This window comes from Vigna radiata, chromosome 8 (genome assembly GCF_000741045.1).
Source record: "Vigna radiata var. radiata cultivar VC1973A chromosome 8, Vradiata_ver6, whole genome shotgun sequence".
Lineage (NCBI taxonomy): Eukaryota > Viridiplantae > Streptophyta > Magnoliopsida > Fabales > Fabaceae > Vigna > Vigna radiata.
The window spans coordinates 32535295-32546787 of record NC_028358.1 but is presented as its reverse complement, the minus strand read 5'-3'; the positions used below and the strand labels follow the sequence as shown (position 1 = coordinate 32546787).

Genomic DNA, 11493 nt, shown 5'->3' with positions numbered 1-11493 from the left:
AGTACACACCAAAACCAATTACTTAAAACAGTAACATTACAGTCTCAATAGTACATCACATTTTTAATTCAATCATACATAAAACACTAAAACAGGTTCAATTCAAAGCACCAAATTCAGAATTCAACATGCATATATTTTATAAAATAATTTCAAGCAAAATAATTAGCTCCCCTTACCTGGGTTTCTCAAAGAGCAGCTAATTTGAAGACGCCCTAACGGAGTCTCACCAAGACAGAACACATAGAAAGTGACTCTTAGAGCTATGATTTAAGAGGAATTAGAAAGAGGGCAATTCTAACTACATAAAATCAGTAGAACCCCCAAACCCTAGGTATCAAAATAGTGGAGAAAAATAGGAGAACCGATTACTGGAATGATACAGAGAAACTATTCGGTTCAATGTCAAGCCTTTGTCGCTGTGAATGTTTAGACACCTTCAAACTAAAAATTAGACTGTTTAATGAGTTGGGATTATAGAGAGAAGGCAGAATAATTATGTGAAAGGGTTTCTAGAGAAAGAAGGAAAATAGCTTAATGAAGAATCTGATTTTTAGAAAAATGTGTTCTTAATCTTTATGGACTGCCTAAACATAAGACCCATCAACCCTTGACTTATTTTCAAGTCCTTACATTTAACACATAAAAAAGTTAATATCCGTTTGATAGATATAAAATAAAATGATAAAAAAAAAAGTAAAATTTAAAAATGTTTTATTAAGAAATGAGAATGAAATAAAGACTAGTAAAATTTATTCACTTTTTAACTCTCCCTTTTCATCTGATCAGACAAATCAATTGAATTCCATCACTAATTTTCATCATCTTCCTCCAGACAAACATATTTTAAGTTTGAGCAGAATCAAAATGAAAAAAATAATAATAATAATTTGCAATCATTTGGGTCGTTGGTTCGTGAGTGATTTTGTAATTTCTTTGGGCAAGGAAATGAAATTAACAATAATAGGCATCAATTTAGGAGGGTGGAAAGAAGAATCAAGTTGAAAACAAATGAAATGGGTGTTGTAAGAAAGCGATTTTGATAGGTTTGACTTTGTGAGAGTTTGAAGATCTCATCCTCTCTATATTCCTCGTCTCGTTCGGAGAGAGCCACAAAAGACCAAACAACATCACCAGACAAACAAACGCAGGTAAACAGTGCCCACACTTCTCAGACAAGACAACAATCTCTTTCTCTTTATACAAATACGAACCCAGTTCCAATTACTCTTTCTCTATCACTCTCTGCAACATGCCATGCTCTTTTTTCCCTTCTCTTCTTTGCCCCTCTTTTTTCCACAACCCATCACGTGCTTCCTCTATCTGGAAAAATATAAATAAACAATAAAAATTTCTACTTTTTCACTTTCCTTTTGTGTATGCAGATAGATCACTTTGACGGCGCACTGAATCCTGCTACCTTTGACCTCCCCTTCAACTGAATTCTTAATTGGTGACTCTGTATGTTTGTGCTCCGGCACCTTGTAGGCCGGTGGTAGTTCAAGACGTGAAAAAGTTTTGCTTTTTATTCCAAATTCCCCTCACTCGTCACTTGATGCTTAAGTTTGTTGCTTTCCGCGGATGAGGTTACCGATTGTTGTAGGATTACCAGGTTGATCAAGGGTAAAATGTTTTTTACTCGTCATAGTCATAATCGTAATCATTTAATCATGCTCGTGTTTTACTTTCTTTCTTGTTGATATTGGATTAGTGTGGTGATCAGAAACCCTCACAAAAGCGAGCCATGTAAAGGGAATGAAGCTTGGATTCGAGTAGAGTAAATGGGGTGTATAATTGGCAAAGAAGTGTCATCGGGAATAATCTCCGAGGTGAAAGAGGAGAAGAGTGTGAGTGTTGAATCCAACGAGAAAGTTGATGAAGTGGCCACAAGCAGAGCTGAGGAGAACGTGGGAGAGGCTCTGAATGGTGAGAAGGAGAAAAAGAAGGAGAAGGAAGAGAATGGTGGTGGCGATGGAGTCCGGGGAACGAAGGGTGACAGAAGAAGGTCAAAGCCAAATCCAAGGTTAAGTAATCCACCGAAGCATTTGCAGGGGGAGCAAGTAGCAGCTGGGTGGCCACCTTGGCTAACAGCAGTGTGTGGTGAAGCCCTTAGTGGGTGGATTCCGCGAAAGGCTGACACATTTGAGAAAATTGATAAGGTGGGTTTGTATTGATTGGAAAAAATTTTGAACTTCAATAAGTTTAGGTGCTTGTGTTACATTTAGCTTAAAATGGAAATACATTGAATGAGTCTTGCCGTATCAGGGATTTGTGGATGTGGTTTGAAGTCCAATTGAGTATGCTCATTGAGATGCAATATTCTGTTTTTCTCATTCTTGTTTTATTTTCTTTAAATTTTCTTTTGTATTAGATCGGTCAAGGAACTTATAGTAATGTATACAAAGCTAAAGACACATTGACGGGTAAGATTGTTGCACTGAAGAAGGTTCGTTTTGACAATTTGGAACCTGAGAGTGTAAAATTCATGGCCAGAGAGATTCTTATTTTGAGAAGATTGGATCATCCCAATGTTATAAAGCTAGAAGGTTTAGTTACATCCAGAATGTCCTTGAGTTTGTACCTGGTGTTTGATTACATGGTGCATGATTTAGCTGGACTTGCTGCAAGCCCTGACATAAAATTTACAGAGCCACAGGTTAGACCAGGTTTGCCTTAATAATCTAAGAAATAAAAGATACTCTTTGGTTTCTTTTCAATTTTCTGTGTTTGATGTCTCCAAATACTTTCTCCCACTGCAGGTTAAATGTTACACAAATCAACTGCTATCAGGACTTGAGCACTGCCATAGTCGAAACGTACTTCACCGTGATATAAAAGGATCAAATCTTCTTATTAACGATGAAGGGATACTTAAAATTGCTGACTTTGGCCTTGCATCTTTCTTTGATCCAGACCGCAGGCATCCCATGACTAGTCGTGTAGTTACCCTTTGGTACCGCCCCCTTGAGTTGCTTCTTGGTGCCACAGAATATGGTGTGGCCATCGACCTTTGGAGTGTTGGTTGCATTTTAGGAGAGTTATTGGCTGGGAAACCTATTATGCCTGGACGTACAGAGGTGAAAACTTAAACTTTCTTGTTTTGGTTTATATAGATTTTCATTTCCCTTAAATCTGTGCCTAACACTTAGATGGTAATCCAACAAATTTTATGTTTTTGAGACAGTAAAAAGAAGCTATATAATGGAACATTCTTCTTTCTAAATATGCATCTGATAAACTTTTAATTATGCTTATGTGCTTTTCTGCAATGAATATGAAGACATGCAATCAATGAGAAATAAACTAAGAAACTGAAAAAGTATGAGAAATAACCAATGGCTGAGTTACTTCATGATTTAATAAACCATTTTACTTCGTCGGCAACTGCATATGCCTCTGTTGAGCCATGAAACATGATGGGTGAAAGTGAAACACATCAAATTGTAGCCCAGATAATGTAAATGCCAGTGGAAGATATTGTAACTAGTTACTTCCAGTCTCTTTGATGTAGCCCCAGTACCTTTGTTTTTCACTTTTGCATGTGTACCTTTGCCTTTATATCCCTTGTTCAAGCTTGTTTGATGTGCATGTACTATTGAAAACAAAAACTGGGTAAAAAGGAGATACAAATTTTACAATACTATAAAGAAGCATGATTCTTATATCTGTTGAGTGTTGGTCAATAAGATATTCCATAACACCCTCTCACAACCAATCACAAGTACATACCCTGCCTCATACATACATTGTCCCAAAGAACCTGAGAGGAAATCAGCAAGGAAATGCCAAGATTCCAACATATCATCCAAAGCCCGACAAACATGTCACAGGATATTGAAATGAGTAATACAATCCTGATAGCGACGACCATGCTAGGAATAGAATGTCTTTCAGCAGTTTCTCTTCCAGCCGCACTTTCTCTTGCAGCACTACTAGTTATTACGATGATATTTATAATAATTTTGGTTCAGTTATCAAATCAATGCAGACTGATAACTACAAACATTATCTTTACAAGATTTCTGTTTGTTTAAATGCACCCTTTGTATGTTTTCCACAAATCACACTTTTAAAGTGATATGCTAGATCTTATGTTTAGCTCTACCATCTCTTATTTAGTTTGAAGGAATTTGTATTGCATTAACAATATATTACTCACACTTTTTTGCTGGTTATTTGTAATCTTCATTGGATATTTTCTGACCCTTTACTGATAACTTACACAGGTGGAACAACTGCATAAGATATACAAACTTTGTGGATCACCTTCTGATGAGTATTGGAAGAAGTTAAAGATGCCTAATGCTACCTTGTTTAAACCTCGACAGCCATACAGGAGGTGTATAAGAGAGACATTTAAAGATTTCCCACCTTCATCCTTTCCCCTTATCGAGACTCTTCTTGCAATTGATCCAGCAGAACGAAAGAGTGCCTCAGATGCTCTAAGAAGTGAGGTGGGATTTTGAAAATTCCTCAATTTTTATATTATTGTTTCATGCTACTAGACATCTTTTCTATCCTAATATATTCTTAGTGAAGCTCATATTCCAGACTGTTTCGTGAAGCGTAAAAGAAGCCCCATGCTGAACTTCTTTAGCACCTTTGTCTTGTGCTGCATCACTAGTTTTATTAGGCTGTATGATTCTTAACCACAAGGATTGCCAGTGGGTGCATCTATTATTGGCAAAAAAAACTTTGGTGGCATGGTTTTTCAGCTTTTTGCCTCTGATGTCTTATGCCAAAAAATGAGCATGATTGTTGTAAATTGCTGCTATAGGAAATTGGTCCATCAAATCTTGAATGTTGTCTGAGGAAACTGTTAGGTTTCTAATTAGGAAACCCAACTGCAGTGCACTCACTCACACCAAACACTAGAAAGAATGAAAGAATTCCGTATATTCACAAGCAATCACAATGTACAATTGAATGTCCGAGAGCATAACCTCTCTCAACAGAGTTCCAAGAACCTGTTATGTATTCTATAATTCACCAAAAGTCCTCACTTCTGCTAAACAACTAGTATTTATAATACCAGCCTTTCCTGCCTCTAACCCACAACTACTTAACTGTTAAGACAGTTAAGTTACCTAACTCTCTCCCTCCTCCTGTAAACTAACAGTAAACTAACAGTGGTCTATCATTACCCTCCACCCCAAGTTCAACCTTGTCCTTATGGGTAAATTTTGGGTATTGATCACGCATGGTAATGACATCCTTCCATGTGGCTCCATTGCGTCCTCCTTCTTGCCACTCAACCAGTACTTGTGGAACTTCCTCATCTCCTCTTTTGATTTGCCTTCGGTCCAACACCTTTGTAGGCCAGTAAGATGGCCCTTCTCCCTGTAGATCTTCAGGCAACTCCTTCTCCACAGTCCTATCTCCCACTGCCTTCTTCAATTGGGAAGCGTGAAAAACCGGGTGGATATGAGCTAATGTGGGTAGCTGGAGTTTATAGGCCACTTTTCCCACCCTCTGTTCAACCTGATAAGGGCCATAATACCATGCTGCCAGCTTGAGGTGTAGTTTAGAGGGCATCGATGTCTGCCGATATGGCCTAATCTTGAGATATACCCAATCTCCCTCCTCAATATCTGTTGCCCTCCTCTTCTTATTGGCTTGCCCGACCATTACTTCCTGTGCTCTCACCAAATGGAACTTCAATTGTTTCAAAGCTTCGTCCCGTGTTTGTAATTCTTGGGCAACCGCTTCTACCGCCGTCTCCCCTAGGATGAACCTATGTAATGAAGGGGGCTATCGTCCATACACCACCTCGAAGGGAGTACACTTTGTAGCCCCTTGGAAACTGGTGTTATACCAATATTCCGCCCAAGGTAAAACCCCACTTCACCCTTTTGGCTGTTTCGAGCAGAAACAACGCAAATAACCCTCCAAAACTCTATTCAACACTTTCGTCTGCCCATCTGTTTCAGGATGGTATGCTGTGCTCATCTGCAGTTGGGTTCCTTGCCTCTTGAACAACTCCTTCCAAAAAATGCTCAAAAACAGAGGGTCACGGTCACTTACCACTGAAGTTGGTATCCCATGTAATCTCACCACTTATCAGACGAATACATCAGCTATGGTGTGTGCTGAATAGGGGTGCTTTAGTGGCACAAAATGGCCATATTTGCTGAGTCGATCGACGACCACCATCACTGCATCAAATTCATTCAACTTGGGTAGTTTAATGATGAAATCCATGCTGATTTCTTCCCACATAGCATTTGGAATGGGTAGCGGTTGCAGCAAACCCTGTGGGGAAGACGTGAGGTATTTATGTTGTTCACATACCAAGCATCCCGCCACATATTCCGTCACCGTCCTCTTCATTCCCACCCAGTAAAGTGACTGGGCCAGGCTCTGATATGTCCTGTATATCCCTGAATGCCCCCCAGTCTGGGTTAGATAGAATTCGGCCAGAAGTTTTGGAATCCACGTGGACTGGGCTGATATAACCAGCCTTCCTTTGTAATGAAGCTTCCCATTTTCTAACGTGAAAGGAAGGTGCAAGTCTGGGTTCTTTTTGATTTCTTCCACTATCTTCTTCAGATAAGCATCCTCCTCTACCACTTTCATTACTTCTTCAAAACTTTGTCGGTAGGGCTTGGACAGCACCCTCAGTTTCCTTTCCTTCTTCCTCTGATTCCTCCACCCTCCTGGACAAAGCGTCTGCTGCTCTGTTATTCTCTGTTGGTTTTGGGTCGTGATTCTCTCTCCAACAAATGCTGCAAGCTTTTTTGGTCTGTGTGCACAATAAATCGCTGCCCAAGTAAGGTCACCAGTGTTGCATGGCCATCACCAAGGCCATAAACTTTTTCTCGTAGATTGATTTATTTAATGATCTAGCAGATAAGGCTTTGCTAAAGTACGCTATGGGCTTTTTGTCCTGTGTCAGGACCGCTCCAACTCCTCCCCTCGAGGCATCGCATTCGAAGTGGAAAGGCTTCTCAAAATCGGGAAACGTCAGTACGGGTACAGTGGTCACCGCTTCCTTCAATCGTCTCACAGCTTCTTCCGCCTTCTCGCTCCACTTGTACTCCCCTTTTTTCAATAATTCAGTTAAGGGCTTAGCCACCTTGCCATAATCTTTGATGAAGCGGCGGTAATACCCTGTCAGCCCAAGGAACCCCCTCAACGCCTTCACATTCCTAGGTCTTTCCCATTCAATCACAACTTTATCTTTCCCAGGGTCCATCTCTACCCCCTTCTCTGAGATCAGGTGGCCGAGGTATCCAATCTGAACTCTTCCAAATTTGCTTTTCTTCTGGTTAGCAACCCAGCCGTTCTCCTCCAACCTCCCTCAGCAACATCCCTACGTGTTTCAGATGCTCAACCTATGTCTGGCTATAAATCAGAATATCGTCGAAGAAAACCAAGACAAACCTCCTTAGATAGGGTTGCAGCAGTTCATTCATCGCGCTTTGGAGGGTCGATGGGGCATTAGTCAATTTGAAAGGCATGACCACAAACTCATACGTGTTTCTTTACGTATCGCCAACGTATCTTGGCGCAACACTCCAGTATCTGTCTTAATCCCATCGACCGCAATCTCCACCGTCTCCATCCGTCCCTCCATCACATTAAATCTTCCGTCAACTTTTCCCTCCATGAATATCACGTGCCCCTCCGTTCTAGTATCTGGTAGGTAAGACCAAAATGTTAGGTTTCTAATTAGGGAACCCAACTATAGTGCACTCACTCACACCAAACACCAGAAAGAATGAAAGAAGTCTATATTCACAAGCAATCACAATGTACAATTGAATGTCCGAGAGCATAACCTCTCTCAACAGAGTTCCAAGAACCCGTTAAGTATTCTACAATTCACCTGAAGTCCTCACTTCTGCTAAACAGCTGGTATTTATAATACCAGCCTTTCCCCTCCTCTAACCCACAACTACTTAACTGTTAAGACAGTTAAGTTACCTAACTCTCTCCCTCCTCCTATAAACTAACAGTGGTCTATCAGAAACATTGTAATTTTGTTGAATTTAGATGTCTTTTCCATTTTATAAAATCAACCCTTATTATTTTGTTCAACCTTCTATTATTTTGCAGTTCTTTACCACAGAACCTTATGCATGTGATCCTCTTAGTCTTCCAAAATATCCCCCAACAAAGGAAATGGATGCTAAACGACGGGATGATGAAGCAAGGAGGTATCTTTTATGTAAAGTTTGTTTGATGCACACTAGAATTGGGGATGTACACACACATGTGAACATTTTTAAAAAATATATTTAAAAAGCAGGGGGTTGGGACAAAAAGGTTTGGAGGAAGACATTCAGGCCAAAAATATCAGTTAATAATAATATTTTATTTTATCTGAGTTATTCAATGACACTTATCACAAATATATCTTTCATGATAAAAAGTGGAGACTGAAAAACTTTACATGATCTCTTTATTTATATTAGCTATATAGGTGGCAAACTAAAGTTTTTCATGCTTTAATGTTATGACTGAACATCACAAGAGATGATGAGCAGATTATTCTGAATCTGCTTCAACTTACACACACAATGACCTAAATTTTGCTTGCAGTGACAGGCACAGTGAAGAGTGTTCATTTTGATTAACACCTACTGCTAGTTTGAATCTATTGATCTTATTATATTTAACTGACATTTCCTGCAAATATGGATGACTAGATCAAGAGCTGCAGGCAAAACTGGTGTTGATGGTCCAAAGAAGCATCGGATTCGTGATCGTGCTGCCAAAGCTGCTCCTGCTCCAGAAGCCAATGCTGAGCTTCAATCCAATATGGATGTATGTTCAAGAAAATTAGTTCTATATATTGATAATCTTAAATTATGGTTTGCCTAATTTCCTTCTGATGAAATTCTTTTTCATTTTTTATGATTGAGAATTGAAAATCTCTATAGTTATGATTGAAAGTAAGAAAGTCACCTTGATTATTGGTTGCTGTGATTTCTTGTGCAACAGAGAAGGAGATTAATCAGTCATGCAAATGCAAAGAGCAAGAGTGAAAAGTTTCCTCCACCGCATGAAGATGGACAACTTGGCTTTCCTTTGGGATCTTCTAATCACATCGATCCAGATATTATTCCTTCCGACATCTCTTTGGGTTCAACCTCGTACACCTATTCAAAGGAACCATTCCAAGCTTGGTCAGGTCCAATTGGTAATCCTGCCAGCATTAGTAAACAGAAGAAACACACTACTGGTGATGATGCATTGGATTTGTCAAAATCATACAAGGGAACTCTCAAGCATAAAGTTAAAGGAAAGAAAATCCCAGCCTAGATACTAGGTACATTCTTGTAGACTCAAATTAAGAAAGAACATCTTCTGTTGCCCCATTTTTGGTGTTGGAGTTCATTTGCTTAAAAATGTGTCGTGCTATACATGCTTGCTTCTTAAGGTTAATTCCTTATTATCAAGGAGTATATCCATTTTTTTTCTTCATAGTTTTAATCTATTGGATTTCATTTATACAGAGGCTTTTCTGGGGAACTTGTTAAGTCTGTTGGTATTACAAAGAATTACTGTGATGTACATCGTGATTTTTTTTTTTCATTGTCAATATCTGAATTATATTTCACACATTTGTTGAGATTGCAATAAATTTTTAGATTTTTCTGTCCTCATATACGTATATTAGTTTTAATTTTGCTTCATGTTATTCTGTATTTAATTTTGTTTTTTTTTTTTATATCGATTTCGAGGATGAATTAAAGTTATTTCAAAAGTAACTCACCCTAATTGATGGCATCTTAATGAAATTCTCATTGTTCATCATATTTACTTGTATGGTAATCTATACCTTTATGGAAACATTTAAATTTTATATTTAAGTTGAGTAACATTTATGTCCATTTTCTTTCTCTCTACATTTATTTTCATTTTGAATCACATATTTTTTCAGTTCTTTTTCTCTTCAATTGACTTTCATATACATCCGATAGAAATTATTTATAAGTTTTTTTTTTCTTTAATGTAGTGTTATTGTAAATTTACACTAGCAACCAATTTGCTGTGGTTTTTCACATATTATTACAGAAGTTAAAATTTACTCCTTCCAATCTTGAATATAGACCAAAAAACATATGTTAATCAGAACAATTTAGTTAGTGCCATTTAGTTGTATTAATTCCATTTTAAAAGTAATATTCTTTCTTAACTATCTTTTATAAAACTTGACATTAAAAATATATAAGAGTGTTAAAAACTAAAAATCAATTAATTAAAGGATATTTTAGAAATATTATTTTACTAAATACTATAAAATTAATTTATTTATATTTGAAATCAGCATTCATTAAGTTGTGATTTTTAATTAATGTTTAAAATTGGGGAGAGTATAATACAAGGCAACTTTCAGTCAAATATACGAGAGCACTCCAAAGATGGTATAACAAACAAGGCAAAGTTTGAATACACTTTTGCTTCTAATGTTTGATATCTACTACACATTACGTCACATTCATTATTAATGTAATGTAAATATTGTTTATAAATTTCAATCATTAAATTAATTGCAATTAATGTTTTCTAAAAAAGTATGTTAAACATTTTAATTGGAGTTTAATGTCTCGATAGGTTCTTATTTTTTTCTAGAATTTCAAATAGGTTCTATTTTATTTTTGTTCAGAATTTTAAATAGGTATCATTTTTTATCAACGTCTCAATTAACTCATTGTTTTTGTAAAATTGAAATAATTGGAGGTCTGCCGTCAAATTGGACAAACGATAGTTTAAATTTAGGTTACGTGACATGTTCAGTGTATTCATTAATCACACGTAACATTAAAAACGAATTTAAATTGTATTTTATTTTAAAAAAACAGATTGCAAAGAGGTGAAATTAGATTTACTTAACCAATTGAGACGCCAAAAAAAAGAAAGATATATTTGAGATTTCAAACAAAAATAAAGACCTACCGAAACATTAAACTTTTTAATTGACTTTTCTTTAATGAAATAGTCATAGTTATCATTCTATAACATATCATGTTAAGATATAAGAATAAGATACACAAATGTAAAATGGAGTTACCTCAATTGTTCAACTTAGAAATAAAAATTGTTTTCATCACTCAATTTTTGTAATTAAAAAAAAAAACTATATCACAAAAAGAGCATTAAAATGATTTAATTACACTTTTTTTGCCTTTCTAGAAAGAACTCGCATAAAATTATATTTGACTAAAGAAATTAAGGACACCCAAACAAAATTAAATCCTCCTGTCGTGGTCTATTACGAAAAACTCTTTTGAAAACATGGGAAATTAAAGTCCTAATTAAACTTCACCTACCTTTTTTTATTAAAAAATAAACTTTAGTTAGCGTGCCAAGCTCAAACATTTACTAATTAATAGCACAAAGAAAAAATATTTTAGTAATGTTTGTGTCAATCTCCATGTATTGAATCTGATCGCTGCACATATACTATTCTTCTTCTTTGACGGATAATCATATTTATAAAAGGCAAATTAAGTAGCACAAAAATAATCAGTTCAATTTGAACAT

General features: G+C 36.7%; 1 protein-coding gene across 4 annotated transcripts; it reads left to right on the top strand.

Moving 5' to 3' along the window:
* The first annotated feature begins 957 nt into the window (after positions 1-957).
* On the top strand, positions 958-9569 carry LOC106772345 (probable serine/threonine-protein kinase At1g54610). Of its 4 annotated transcripts, none has more exons than XM_022785210.1 (9): positions 958-1151; positions 1386-1612; positions 1724-2159; positions 2372-2656; positions 2760-3077; positions 4227-4454; positions 8059-8159; positions 8652-8769; positions 8947-9569. In XM_022785210.1, the coding sequence occupies exons 3-9, from the start codon at positions 1782-1784 to the stop codon at positions 9265-9267; spliced, it is 1749 nt and encodes a 582-aa protein (XP_022640931.1). In that variant the 5' UTR covers positions 958-1151; positions 1386-1612; positions 1724-1781; the 3' UTR covers positions 9268-9569. The 4 variants fall into 4 exon arrangements, with proteins under 4 accessions (XP_022640931.1, XP_014514199.1, XP_014514198.1 ...); XM_014658713.2 differs by having other exon boundaries at positions 959-1151; positions 1712-2159; XM_014658712.2 differs by having other exon boundaries at positions 959-1151; positions 1386-1623.
* The last annotated feature ends 1924 nt before the right edge of the window (positions 9570-11493 follow it).